At 43.6% G+C, this 14674-nt stretch overlaps 1 protein-coding gene across 1 annotated transcript in view; it reads right to left on the bottom strand.

The window, feature by feature from the left end:
* The window catches only part of ARHGEF11 (Rho guanine nucleotide exchange factor 11), a 157958-nt gene that overhangs the window by 4776 nt on the left and 138508 nt on the right, over nucleotides 1-14674 (bottom strand). Inside the window, exons 23-36 of the mRNA XM_044674084.1 lie at nucleotides 12322-12501; nucleotides 12172-12219; nucleotides 11837-12024; nucleotides 11264-11410; nucleotides 10906-10985; nucleotides 10621-10746; nucleotides 10273-10390; nucleotides 8033-8211; nucleotides 7543-7618; nucleotides 6444-6611; nucleotides 4075-4165; nucleotides 3311-3436; nucleotides 2744-2814; nucleotides 499-708 (exon numbers count right to left, since the gene is read on the bottom strand). Coding sequence (XP_044530019.1) covers nucleotides 499-708; nucleotides 2744-2814; nucleotides 3311-3436; nucleotides 4075-4165; nucleotides 6444-6611; nucleotides 7543-7618; nucleotides 8033-8211; nucleotides 10273-10390; nucleotides 10621-10746; nucleotides 10906-10985; nucleotides 11264-11410; nucleotides 11837-12024; nucleotides 12172-12219; nucleotides 12322-12501 — 1808 coding nt within the window. The remainder of the gene's footprint in view (nucleotides 1-498; nucleotides 709-2743; nucleotides 2815-3310; nucleotides 3437-4074; nucleotides 4166-6443; nucleotides 6612-7542; nucleotides 7619-8032; nucleotides 8212-10272; nucleotides 10391-10620; nucleotides 10747-10905; nucleotides 10986-11263; nucleotides 11411-11836; nucleotides 12025-12171; nucleotides 12220-12321; nucleotides 12502-14674) is intronic.

The raw sequence follows: 14674 nt of genomic DNA, 5'->3' as shown, positions 1-14674 counted from the left end.
TTCCATCCCTCTTTCCTAACTAGAAGATCCAAATTCTTTGCTAGCAGGCCAACAGGTAGAACTAGAGGGTAAGGAAAGATTGTCCTTTCCAGATTAATAACATTACAAGCAGATCTCAGATGGAGATGAAAGACCTTGACCCAACAGAGTCGTGGAACAGTAGTAATTTCCCCATAAGGCCTCCCAACCTACTCTGAGAACTGAGGTAGGGGGAACTGAGAAAGAATGATCCTATAGCTCTACAGGAACCTCTAAACCTCACTTAACCCTTGCTTGAGTATCTCCTCTACACTATGAGAAAGCCCTTTCCATGCCCTAGCCTCGATATCTAAAATTTAACTTTTGGGACAGAGGTGAAACATGTAAAAAGGGATTGGGAGATATGTGGGGAGAGAAGAGTTCCTAGGTCCTATTATTTCAGGTCTGCCATGCAACTAGAATCAAAGGAAATGAGGCTTAGAAGGGAACTAGATGGACATGGGCCCCTTGTTGACACACCATCTTCCAGGGCAGAATCAGCCAATCCCTCCATGAAAAATGGACCAGGCAGGGGCAGATGGATGGTGCCTCTTGTTCTGATGCCCAGGCCTCCTCCACTCAAGGATGAAGTGGATTTGGAGGCAACCAGCTCTTCCTCACTTCCTTCCTGCTTGGGTTCTTCTGACAATGCTTGATGCTTCCCATTAACCCACTGCTGGGCCCCATCACCTGCCAGGAGTAAGGAAGAATACTATTAAGAGGGGAAAAGAAAGCAGTATGTTTGTACAGGAGCATATTCATGCTCTTTACCTATCTCCTGACCCCTTCTCCACCAGCTTCATTTCCTAAGCCTATTTAGACATCCCAAGAAACCAAGGAATAAATGTCAACATGAAAAATCAAGTAGCCAGGGTGAAGTAGAGTCTATGGAGGAGTTGCCCATCTCCTAGAGCAGGGGTCGGCAACCGTTTTGGCCATGAGAGCCATAAACGCCACATTTTTTAAAATGTAATTTTGTGAGAGTCGTGCAGTGCTCACAGTGCTGCTCCTGTAACAGCGCCCGAAAAAAAAATTGACTTTATGGCTCCTGCAGAAAGAGCCATATCTGGCCCTTAAAAGAGCCAGATATGGCTCAAGATCCATACATTGCCGACCCCTGTCCTAGAGGATCAATATACTACACCAAAGGACAGGGGGGAAACCAAAAGGAATTCTTTTATCTTCTCTCAGCTCTAACATTCTCATGGGTTTTTTGAGGTTAATTCCTAGGTAGGGAATTTGTAGCTTCACGCTCTCCAAACCCAAATCTCATCCTACTAATTATATCTTTTGAATCAATATTTTGTCCACATTCTCCCATAGCTCTTAATCTCAAAGTCTGGATCCTCTATCAACTCATACCTCAACGATAACAACTTCCTTGGGGCCTTCAGAAATCATCTAGTCCAACTTCACCATTTATAAATGAAGCAATTTAAGTCTAGAGATAACATAACTTGTCCAAGGTAACATAGCTTATAAGTAACAGTAGAGACGGGAACCCAGGTCCTTGAACTCTGAATCTCATGTTCTTCCCACTCTATGGTGCTGTTTTAGCCTCCAGCCTCCATATTTCTCCCCTTTACTTTCACTCAGCAACTGAGAATTGAGGGGGCCACTGAGATCTTTCTTCCAGGCTACTCCCAACCAAGTGGTGGTGTCAATGGTCAGGTAGGGATTTGAGGCTCTTTCTTCTTTGGCCCCACTTCTAAGTACCCTTTGCCTATGGGGAAAATTGAATTACAGTCTGCTCCAATAGGAAAACCTTATTCCTTTCTATTCTCTAAATCTAACTTTTCCTCATCTAAGCCTTCTGAAAAACTAAACCAAAGCAACTGATTCCTTTCATTTTTATATCACTTCCTACTCCCTCCCTCTCCCTTCTTTATTATATCTTCCCTTATTACAAAGGGAAACAATCCAGCAAAACATTTGACATGACTTCCTGGAAACATTTACAAGATTCTTCCCTTATAATCTCTGATTTGTAATCTCTATCTATAACTGATTCCTCTTCCCCATCTCAATTCTCATAGCCAACAGTGCCCAATTCCATTTTGAATCTGTTCTTTTCTTTCCATGAATAACTACTGTGCTTAGCTCAACTTTGCCTGGACTATTTGCATCAGTCACATAATTGATTTCACTGTTCCTGGTCTATCCTTCGTATCAATGCCAAGTTGATTTCCCTGAAACACAGCTCTGGTCACATTACTCCCCTTCTGAAAAATCTCCAGTCTCTCTCCTCTGATTAAAAAACAAAAAATGAAAAACAAAAAAACCCCTCTCTTCCAGATAGTTAAAGTTCTCCACAATGTTCCTCTACTTCTCAGGCTACCCTATTTTTCTTCACTTCAAACTCTGCTCCCCTCAGCTCTTTCCCACCACCTTTTTTGTAGTTGTTGTTGTTATTGTTGTTGTTGTTGTTTTAACTTTTCCCTTCCATCTTGGAATCAATAATATGTATTGGTTCTAGGCAGAAGATCGGTAAGGGCTAGGAAATGGGGGTCAAGTGACTTGCCCAGGGTCACACAGCTAGGAAGTGTTTGAGGCCAGATTCAAACCTAGGACCTCCCATCTCTAGGCCTGGCTCTCAATCCACTGAGCCACCCAACTGCTGCCCCTCTTTCCCATCATCTTGATGATTATTTTTTTTGTGTATTTTTCTGGATGACCCTAATCACTACCCTACAGCAGATCTCAAGAGGAGACAGATTGGACCAACCTCTAGGCAGTAGTTCAACTTCTGGCTGGCAACCATTTCCCTGGGATGTTTCTGAGTCACTTAATCCCATGCTGAGAAAAGAAAAAAGTCTATGGTGAGACAAATGCTGAGAGTGGTGCTAGCCACCATGAAATCCCATCTCACCATTAAGCAGGGAGAATGTCACAAACATTTCACCTTGGGAACCCTGGATCCTACTTTCCATATCTTCAACATGGGGTTAAGAATGAGGGGATGAGGGGCAAACGAAGGCCAAATGTATGTATTCGTTTGGATAGGTTGACCTAGATGGAAACTCAAAGGACAGAGAACATCTAAGCTTTTGCTTGTCCTCTACTCCCACTGGATTTAAAGCCACTCTCCATCGAAGATGGCAGAATAAGGAAGTTTATTCCCATATGCCTGAGCCTAGGGTGGTTCCTTCTAGTACTTCTTCCTGGGGTTATCCATCTTCCATGTGTTCAGATGCTACTAAATCTCTCAGAGGCAAGGTTCAAAGCAACTACAAGTCAACAGCCCTGTGCCTTAGGGATTTGGCTGCTGGGGTCCTCAGCAAGGTCTGATTACCTTGTGGGTGTAGAGCTGTGTTGAGATGGTTGCTGAGGAGCTGGCTGAGAGAGGTGGGCAGGATCTGGCACAATGCCAGGGTTCCTGGTGGCATTCTGCACAGCACCCTCTAGAAGTTCCATCCACCTATACTCAAGGAAAGGAGGGATGTTAGCAGTGAGAATAGGGAAAGAGAAAAGTAAAGCCCCAGCCCTGCCCTCTGTGACCTTGCATCCCTGGCCTTTCTCTCCATAAGCACTGTATGTAGCCAGCTGTGGCCTTAGTTGTAGTTTACCCTGGTTACTGTTATTCCCTTAGGGGGTGATTTCCAAGATCCTAGGGGCATTCCAGTAGCCAGCTTTAAAAGACAAAACAGTTTGGAAATAGTAATACCTTTAAGATGACTGTGGGGAAAGAAATAGAAGGTGGGGGTCTACACATGTGTAGCAAAAAGAACAATGATAGAAAAAAAGAAGAGAGTCTAAGGCTGGAGTTCTTGATGTTTTTTTTCCCTCTACAGTTTACTCCTGAGTCAAACTAGAGGATCAACTTCAGGACTCGCCATCTGGCTCCTCCCTGGGCTTCCCTTTAACACTGCTGTGATCAGCATTGGACACTGCTGCCAGTTTTCTCCTGGGTATCAATAAACGCCCCCTCTGCTCCCCATACTCTCTTGGAGAGCTGGCTAAGCAAGCCCGAGCAGAGATTTCCTCCCAGCCTCTCATGCCTTATCCACAACACCCAAGCTCAAGGAGGGGGGATAACGTGAAACCCATCTTTCTCACATGTTTTTATCCAATGACGTCAATGCAACCAACTCATAAATCTGGGGGGGGCCCAGCTCAGAGGTGCAGATAATGAAGAAGGCCCTTTTGTCTGTATAATAAGAGAGGGAAGGAGAGAGTCAAGAAATGTCAGCATCATTGCTATCAGGCTGAATAGTGAGAAAAGCTCAGAAGTCCTAAACTGACGTCAACCCAAGAAAATGACCTAGAAGAGAGCCCCAAACTGACCTACTGATGTTCAGCCACTGGACCATCATTCCTGCTGTTAACTTTTAATAAGGTAGAGAACAAGCAATCAATCTCATGTGCACTTAACCTCAGCCTTTTTAAAAGCCCTTTCCCTCATCATCTCCCTTTACCTAAGGATGCTTACCTGGCCTTCACTCCCATATATCTGACTGACTCTTTTCTCTGTGTTTTGCGCAACTGGGATGTCTTCCAGACCTTCCCAAGCCTGTTCCAAACTCCCCTCCTAGAGGAAGTTTTCCTAGACTCTACACAGCAAACTTAAGTCAGTTCCTCCTCCCCAGCAAAGCTGCTGGAGCATATTTGCTTGTTCTGGCCCTCATAAAGAGACTTCCCTAGGAGACAGAGGGGTTGTGATTGGGGAGGGGGGGAGACATGAGGGGTCTCCATCTGCCTATCTTCTCTCTCCGTAGCTCCCCTAAGACAGTAGGGCTCTGTTCAAAAAGGCCTCCTAAGATGGAGAAGGGGAGCACAGCAAGATTGAATGAGCCACAGCTGATTAACCAGTACTTTATCTATTTTGTTTTTTTAAAATACCAGCTCCTAGTCTTTTTTATTAGTTCAATAGTTTTTTTACTTTCAATTTTTAGGATTTCCAATTTAGTTTTTATCTGGGATTTTTAATTTGTTCTTTTTTCTAATTTTTTAAGTTGCAAGCCCAATTCATTGATCTCTTCCCTCTTGATTTTGTTGGTATAAGCACTCAGAGATATATATTTTCCCCCAAGTACTGCTTTTCTGGAGTTACTAGCCTTCAGAGAGGCTCCTCATCTTGGAGGAAGCCTCGTAGCTAGAAGCTCTGTGACCCCCTTTCTGGGGCCTCTGAAGGCCTGCCTGGTTTGGATCATATTCATTCATTCATTCATTCATTCATTCATTCATTCATTCATTCATTCATTCATCCTTCCTTCCTTCCTTCCTTCCTTCCTTTTTTCCTTCCTTCCTTCCTTCCTTCCTTCCTTCCTTCCTTCCTTCCTTCCTTCCTTCCTTCCTTCCTTCTCTCTCTCTCTCTCCATTTCTGTCTCTGTGCACTTTTCCGTCTCTGTTTCCATCTCTCTCTCTCTCTTTCCATTTCAGTCTCTGTGCACTTTTTTGTCTCTGTTTCCCTCTCTCTCTGCCTCTGTACACCTCTCTCTCTTTCCATTTCTGTCTCTGTACACCTCTCTGTCTCTGTCCCCCCCGCCCTTTCCTTTTCTGTCTCTGTGCACTTCTCTCTCTCTCTCTCTCTCTCTCTCTCTCACTCACTCTTTCTATTTGTAAATAAACTACCATAAAGTCAATCTGTCTTGAGTCTTTCATTTGGAATTAAGCACTTGATTCCGGGCAACCAAACTCTTAATTATTCAGTCCAACCACAACTTTGCCCCTTACACTAGTACATGGTCAATCTCTGTATATGTACCATGTACTGCTGAGAAGGTATATTCCTTTTTATCCCTGTTCAGTTTTCTCCAGATATCTATTAACTCTAATTTTTCTAGCATTTCATTTACTTCCCTTACTTCTTTCTTATCTATTTTTTGGTTTGATTTATCTAGTTCTGAAAGCGGAAGGTTGAGAGTCCCCCCCCAGTATGGTCTTGCTATCTATTTCTTCCCGAGCTCCTTTAATTTTTCCTTTAGAAATCTAGATGCTATACCTTTGGTACATAAGTGTTTAGTAATTATATTACTTCATTGTTTATAGTATCTTTTAATAAAACATAATTTCCTTCCTTATCTCTTTTAATCAGATCAATTTCTACTTTGGCTTTGTCTGGTATCATGATTGCTACTCCTGTTTTTTAACTTTAGATGATGCATGATAAATTCTGCTCCAGCCTTTTACCTTGTATCTGTGTGTGTCACCACAGCTGATGTTTAAATAGAGCCAAGAGTTCTCATGTGATCTCAGCAGTGCTTGTTAATGGTGATGATCTAAAATATCCTAGCTCAAGGGGACATGTACCCTATAACACTCCCAACAGGGTCTGAACAACATTAAAACGAACTGAAATAAAAATAAAGTATAGATAACACTACCTTTTAAGACTAAGTCAGTATGTGGTCTATAGGGATCATTCCACAGGAATTAACAGACTCTATTTCTAAGTGAGGCTGGGCTATCTGCACTGAAGAGAGTACCTGTGGCCACTGATCGGATGAGCACAGCATTGAGCTTTAGCACAGGGCTAAAAGTCTGTTTATTGTCCGAGGAGCCCAGGGAGGTCTTGCTGTGACATTTGAGGAGCAGCTTCTCATCCTGCTTCTGTAGTAACACCAGCAGGTCCTCCAGGAGCAGCACGTGAAGATCTGGGGGAGGTTCAAAACACACATAATAAAATTACCTTCTCCCAGGCAGGGAGGACAGGATAACTCAGACATGGAGCTCTTGAAGCAGAGAGATTAATGTCTATACTTACTTAGGCTCTATCTATGCATTTATGTACACATCTATCCTGTATGTATTATGTATGTACATATGTGTATCTCCACCTGTCCATCTATCATCTATATATCTATCAATCTATGTGTATATCTTAAGGTTTACAAAGCACTTATCCACATAGTGTGTTATTTGGAATTTGGGGGGGTTCCATTGAGAGGTATTTGGGGCTCAGATATACGACAAACTTCCTGTGGATGTTTAGGGGACTTGGAAACTACATTTTCCATGATTCAACAGGTTTCCTGTTTTGACGTGATGATGTGTAGCAAGGAAAAGCATAGCTTAAATTGGGCGGTCGGGCTTGAGACTTCCTCTCTCTTGGTTTACGCAGGAGAGGTAAGAGAAGGTAATGACTAATGCTGGGGGATTTGAAATAGATTTTAGCAGGCGCATGGCCATTTCTTTATTTTACCAAGATGGCCCTAATTAAAATATTACTTCTCCTTTTACTCTCGGTCTCTATTATTTTTAATTATAACAATAGGTTTCATTTGATTGATGTTCCTGGGTGTCCTATGGGAAAAACATCTCCATTTACCTCAGCCTCAGTCTGAATCCTTCCTACAAAAGGCCCAAACTCTGACTGCCTAGTGAGCCACTTCTAGTTTGGCCCTAGGAGTTCCAAATGCTGCCTTGTTGACACCCCACTTGTTGACACCCCACTATTCCAACCCTTTTCCCAGCTTTGATCAAAACACCCTATATCCAGGGGTGCTGGAGGAGTCAGATAAATTGGCTGCTCTATCCCATACTTCCTATATATTTCCACTTGACACCAGGCCATTCAATTCATACCCACTGTCTTGTCTTTGCTTATCCTCCATGCCAGAGGTCCTTCATGAATCATTCTCCTTGTTGTGAGGTCCAGGCTCTGTTGGAAGGGAAAGGGCAGAGAAAAGACCAATGATACCCTGGCTAGGGCCATCCCATCTTATTCTTACTTCATACTCTCCTTCCAACTGTTTACCACTGCCTGCTGCCAGGTCCCTCATCCCTCCCCAAGAGCATCTTCCTTTTTCCTGTTCCCTTAAGCACTATTCCCACTCTACCCCCAAACTATAGAAAACTTTCCTGGACTGCTTTCCTTAGTCTAGTCCTTCCTCATCCCCCAGCTAATACCTACAATGCTGGTGGAGGCACCTGGGTCCTATGTTCTTTTACAGACTATGTGAGTGGCCGCAGATCTTCCTAACTGGAGATCTCCCCTTAATGTCCTGGGCAGAGCTCTTTTCAGAAGTGGTGATCAGGGTAGGGCAAGGGGCTGCTTCTACCTTCCTCCTAGTACCTTGAACTCTGCTGCCAGAGGATTACTGGCCCTCTCCAGGGAGGTGGTGTCCAGGCGTTTCTGATAGCTCTCTAACCGTTGTCGGTTCTCTGTCTGTTTCACCACTTCATTCACATACTTAAGAATCTCCCGGCACTGGTCTCGGGCTCGACACAGTTTCTGATACTCTGAACTACCACCTGTTGACATAGGGGGAAGGTAAAATATTATAGACCATTTTCCAGAGGCAGCTGGTGGCGCAGTGGATAGAGCTGGGGCCTGGAGTCAGGAAGACCTAAGTTCAAATTTGGCTTCAGATAGTTACTACTTATGTGATCTTGGGCAAGTCACTTAACTGGTCTGCTTCTGTTTCCTCAACTATATAATGAGGATAATAAAAGTACCTACCCAGGTGGTTATGGGGATCAAATGAGATGTTTCCAGAAAGAGATTAGTATAGTGCCTAGAACATCATAGGTTCACTAGTTCCCTTCTCCTTCCAGTGACAACTGAACAGAGTCAAATATTATTTGGCTACTTGTTTTCCTGAACGTAGATCTAGCTTTCTATTTCTTTGGATTTGGTACTTTCCATCAAATCTATGTCATCTCTGCTCCCAAATTCCTCAAATGAAGGTTCAGGTCATTGTCTAGGGTCCTTGAAAATCGTGCCTAAATAAGATCCAAATAAAAAATCCAATTCTAGTTAGGTGGCTCAGTGGATAGAGAGCCAGGCCTAGAGACAACAGATCTTGAGTTCAAATATGGCCTCAGCCATGTGACCCAAAGCAAATCACTTAACTCCAATGGCCTGGTCTTTACTGCTCTTTTGCCTTTTAAAAAAAAAAAAATCCAAATTTACTGTTGAAGACTGAAGAGGGACAGGAACGGAGATACAAAGTAGAAATGAGAGGATATTGATGAGAAAAAGGAAAGGTCTGGGAAAAAAAGGAAAAGATCTACGCAATGAAGCAGGACATTAAAGGCAGTTGGGTGGGGTGGTGACCAGAGTAGGGCAGGGACTGCTTTCTAACTTCCTCCTAGTATCTTGAACTCTCCTGCATCTGGAAAAATATGGCCAAGTAAGACAGGGTTTCTAGCACCTATGCTCATTTTCCCCCTCTCAATATTACATGAAGAAACAAATTTTCATATTCTTTAAAAAAAAAAAATTTAGTTCTAACACTCCTTCCCCTCCCCCCACTTCCAAAGACGGCAAGCAATTTGATATAGTTTATAAATAGCATCCATGTTCCTAAGTCTAATGCCCCAGATGCAGAGTGGGTATATGATGCTTAATGGAGAACAAGGTTCTAGGGATAGCAGTGGGACTAACACCCCCTTCTCCCCCAGCTTGAGCCTACATTTGTCTCCATTTTCTTAACTGATAACTTTCACTTTCCTAATCTCAGTTTGTCCTCATAATACCCTGGTTTTATAGATTTAAAAAATAGCACAAAAACATGCCCAGAAAGGTGATTAGTAAAAAACATTTGGGAAAGCAATTTCGAATTATGCAAGTCAAGTGACTAAGATGTTCCTATCTTTTCCCTCAAAGATTTTATTCCTAGGTATCTGCTCCAAGGAGGTCACTGATAAAGAGAAAGGTCCCCATACACACCAAAATATTTATAGAGCACTCTTTGTGTTCCATAAACCAAAACCAGAAGCAAAGTAGATGCCCATCAATTGGGGAATGGGTAGACAAATTGTGTACATGAATATAATGGCATGTTACATGCTGAAAGAAATAGCAAATATGACGGATACAAAGAAGTATGGAGAGACTTACATGAAGTGATAGAGTGAAGTAATCAGAGACAAGAATGCAGCTTATATAATGACTATAACAATGTACCAAAAACAATCAAAAGTGAATGTTGGAAAATTACAAAGGACAAGCATGATCCTGAAAAAGAGATAAGAGAAGACAGCTCTATCCAGTGCTTACTGAAGTGGAAGGTTCACAGGTATGGAACACTGAAAGTTTTCAGAGCTTTTTGATGTATGGATTAGGTTGATGGCTTTTTCTCTTTTTTCTTTAAAAAATATATTCTTTGTTATATAGAATGGGTCTTTGGAAGAGGGAAGGACAGAGGGGGAAATTTAGTTATCTAAAGCCCCAAAGATATCAATAAAATGGTCTTTCAAAGAAAAGTGGAGTGGGGAATTCCCTCCACAAGTCTCTTGCCCTGAAGTAAGTATTCTTCCCACAATACCAGACCTGCTGTACCTCCCACCTCCCCGACTCCACATTCCTACCATCTGTGTATTTGATGATGTTCTCTAGCAGCAGCGGATACTTGGTAAGACGCTGCATCTCTGAGACGATCAGGTCCTTGAGCTGGAGGCGTCGGCACTGGGGGTTGCTCTCAGCCTCCTAGAGATAGGAAGAATGAGAAAGAGGGGTTGATGTCACAGTGGGGTGAAAGGAAGGAGAAATGGAATATCATCAAGGCAGAGACAATATCAGACAACAGTGTGAGTGATGGAACTCAGATATTTGGTTTCTAATTCCTGGTGAGGGGAGCCAAGAGTCTTAGGGGAATGGCTTGGGGACAAGAGAGAGGGAAGGAGATAGCAAGCAGAAGAGTGGACACGAGGCATTACCTGCATGAAGAGTTGGAAGCGGCTCTCCTTACGCTGTTTGGTCTTGATCAGTTCCAGCGCAATTGATTGATAGGAACAGAACTGTGCTGCTACCTGCTGGAGCTCCTCACGGGCTGCACCATCAAACTAAAGGGGGCAAAAAGGGGATTCAGCTAGTCCTGCCATCTGTTCACACATGAGACTTTTTTCCTCCCATGCATCAACTGGGCCCTCACTTTTCTCTTGGTTTCCTGACAGTGCTTCCCACCCCCCATCAGACCTTCTGAAAGGGATACTGGGTCATACCCTGGCCAACATCAGGTCACTGATCTCTTTGATGACAGGGCCCTCCTCCCGGAGCTTCTTCATGGCCTCACACCAAGAATCTAGGGAGTAAGGGAGAGAAAACACAGGCACACACAAGGCCCGGCTTTCATTGCCAGGTTCCACATGCCAACGAGGAGGGAAACTTGGGAGAAGTAGTCAAAAGTAAGAGATTTGAAATATGGAGAATGAAACAGAAGAGCCTGGTTTGGTGAATGAAAGGTTCGTGAACAAGGTCAGAGGTGCCTTAAAGGAAAGCACAAAGGGCTGGTTCTGTGGAGCTAAGGAACTTGGGAGTTACCAAAGGGCAGGAGCCTCAGGAGTGGGTGGGGCTGCTTACTGTGGATTTCAATAAGTTCTGGCAAGTTAGGGAAGAGGCGGGCCAGCTCCTCCCTTGGCATCAAGTTCTCCTTCTTCATGCGTTGGTAGAAAATCAAGTCCAGGACTCGCAGAGTCCGAAGATGGGATGCCTCTGTCACAAATAGTTCTGTACCAGAAGAGAGCAGAAGTCACCTCTGGCTCTGGAATCACAACTCCTTGTTCTAATTCCCCCTACTTTTGGAAGAGTTCTAGTTCCCAATCCCAACTCTTTTCCTTACTGAAAGGCCTGACCTTCTACATTTTTGATTCACAAATTTTTATACTGGTCCAACTTCCTTTTATAAATGAGGAAACTAAGCCCCAGAGAGAGGAAGTGATTTGTCACATAGTCACCTAACTAAGAATGAGATTCAGTTCTTCTGACTCCTTGTTCGGGGCATTTCCCACTACACTTCACTGCCTCCTTCTGGTGCTGTATGGACCCCCAACCTCCAGAGATAACCAACAGACTTTTCTTCAAGGATTCTTGCCCTGAGTGAAGAATAAGGATGGACCTAGGATGGAAGTCAAGGGGCAGAGCAGAAGTCCTCACCATTGATAACTTCCTGTCGATCAATCTCCCTCTGTGACAGCCCAGCTACCACATCCTTTCCCACTGTGTGCTGCCAATTCTGGGTATCAGGCTCAGGTTCCAGGTCAGACAATTGACCTAGGTCATCCTCCAGGAGGTGGGGGAGAAGGGCATCAGTACAGTACCCGAGGCTAGGGGATTCAATGCTCCTGCAAATGATGAAGGGTTAGTGGTGAAGGATTCAGTTTGTTTTTGTGGAGAAAGGGACCATATTTTCCAACTACTTCTGTGCAAAAAAAGACTCATTAGAGGGCAAGAGGCTAGGGTTGGAGAACAAAGGATGTTGAATTACTCACCTACGGCCCATTTTGGGGGTGAAAGGAGGGGTTGGATTCTCCAGAGACCTAGGGATGTAATAGGGTTATAAGCATCCACTCAAAGCACCAGGCAATTGTTAGGATGACTGCCTTAAAAGTGCTTTTCCAACCCCTCTCAATTCTACCCACCTGGTAGAAAGGCTGGAAGCTGAGGATGAGGCTGACTGGTGGAGCCTAGTAGCCTCAGCAGCAGCATCCATATCCACATCACTTCGAGAACGTGGCACATTCTCTGCCTTCCGAGACTTCTTCATCTCCTCTCGTCCTTTCAGGCTTTCCGAGCGGCCCAGGCGTATTTCTGAACGTGAACTGAGTGAAGAGATGAGGAGAGTTCAGCCTAAAAGCTGGACATTTCTATCGTCTGCATTTTCCAAGATCCAGCCCTCTCCTTCCCTACCCACCATCCCTCAGAAGTCAGAAGACAATCCCTCCACCTTCTCTGCATAGTCCACCTAGTCCCAAAGGAGCAGACACTCTGGAATGCCAAAGGTCATCATGTCCTTCTCTTTGTCTGCACAAAAGACTTCTTTCCCTTCCTTTGCCCACTGAAGCCCTAATCAAGGATCTACTCTTCTCTAAGACCTAGCAAAGATTCTAAAGCAAATCCTAGAGATGAAAGACAAGTTCAGACCTTCAGTGTGCTTTTGAGTCCTTCACCCTGAAGGATTAAAGGGGTAGGCTAAGACCCCAAAACCCCCATCATAGGAAGGTATAGATAGCAGAGTCCCTAATCAAGGACAAGATGACCCAATACCACCATTCTCCTCACCTAGGGTTATCTGTGGTCTTTCTATTCATCCCTCTGCCTCTGTACAGGATAGTCCCCTCTTCTGGAGCAAGCTGCAGAGGGACCCTCCTTTTTCCAAGATCTCCCGAGAAGAAAATGCAACCATCTTCTTCACTTGCCTATTCCAGGGCTTTCTGCCATTGCCTGTCAGGAAGTTCTCACTGCTTTCTAACTTTCCTTCTTTCTTGTATCTTAACAAAACTATTGCCCCCACCCTGCCCATACCTTTGTTTCTCATTATGTCCAGTGCTCTCTTCCACTATAACTGACATTTGTAAATTACTTCAAAGCTTGAAAATTTCTTTATATACATTATCACCTTTGGGTCTCATAATGGTGCTAGGAGTTAGGTCCTATAAGAATTATTATCCCCATTTTATAGATAGGGAAACTGAGGCTTAGAGAGGGTCAGTGGCTTGTCCATAATCCAGTTATCACAATATTACACTTCCTCTCTTCTGGCCAGTTCCCTTCTAGGCACCTACTTATTTTTTTCCATCTCCTAAGTAAAGCATCTCAAAATAGTCAGGGAACCTTGGTTCTCTGGGGTGGGGAGCATTGATGAGAAATTGAGGACTTGGTGTGGCTCTTCTTGGTGTTCTGTTGTATCAAGACCCCAGAACAGATGGCATTTCTGACCCTTACCTGCCCAAGGTCCCCAGCTCCTCCTATGCAGTTATACACTGTCTAATGTCTGCTGCTGTCATTACTGATAACAATTTGTACTCCATGTTCTACCCTAGGCCAAATGAATATCTAGATACCTCTCAAAATTTGAGCTAGAGGGCACCTGGACCATCAGAGCATATTACACTGCCATGAGCCAGATGCTAGATGGTCCTTGAGATACTGTCTTTATTAACCAGTGTGAACCACTGTAGGGTTAGGGAGGGTAACCTACCCATCCAGACCAGAGAAATCTGACCCAGACTTAACCTAGTTTCAAGACATTTCACATAAATACCCAAGAATCAATTGCTTCAGCACTAGGAACAAACTGTTGGTGTCAGGGTCAAAGACATAGGAGTAGCTTTCAAAAGTCAGTTGTTTTAATTATTCAGGATAAACACAGTCATTCACACCAGAAATCCATCTAACTTCTAAGCACTTAAAATAAAAATCCTTACCTCCTGCCTTAGAACTGATACTAAATACTGATACCAAGTCAGAAGAGTAGTAAGGGCTAGGTAATTAAGATTAAGTGACCTGTCCAGGGTCACACAACTAGGAAATGTCTGAGGCCAGATTTAAATCCAGGTTCTCCTGCCTCTAGGCCTGGTGCTCTATCCACTGTGCTATCTAGCTGCCCCTCTCCTAAGGACCTTTAAGGTTGTACCTTTTAGAATAGTTCAGAACCGTAAGCATACCTTTCACTTTGAAATGTGCGCTACATGTCTCTATGAGAAACCTAATGTCTCCATTAACAGCTTATATCTAGCTAGTTTTCACCTACACCACTGTACTGAGAGTATTTTCTAGAAGTTAACCAAATAACTTCCAAATCACAAATCCAGTGGTCTTTTCTCTTCATTGTTGACTCATTTTGACATTGTTGACTATCTTTAAAATTATTTCCTCCCTTACCATTCATTCTATACTATCCTAGATCCTATCTCCTTGACTATTCCTCTGGTTCTTCCACTTCCCATGCCCCTTAAATTTATGTGCATGACAAGGTTCAGTCTTCTCCTCTGC

The sequence above is a fragment of the Gracilinanus agilis genome, chromosome 4, assembly GCF_016433145.1.
Source record: "Gracilinanus agilis isolate LMUSP501 chromosome 4, AgileGrace, whole genome shotgun sequence".
Lineage (NCBI taxonomy): Eukaryota > Metazoa > Chordata > Mammalia > Didelphimorphia > Didelphidae > Gracilinanus > Gracilinanus agilis.
Note: the sequence above shows the minus strand (reverse complement) of the source record. Positions and strands in the feature narration are given on the sequence as shown.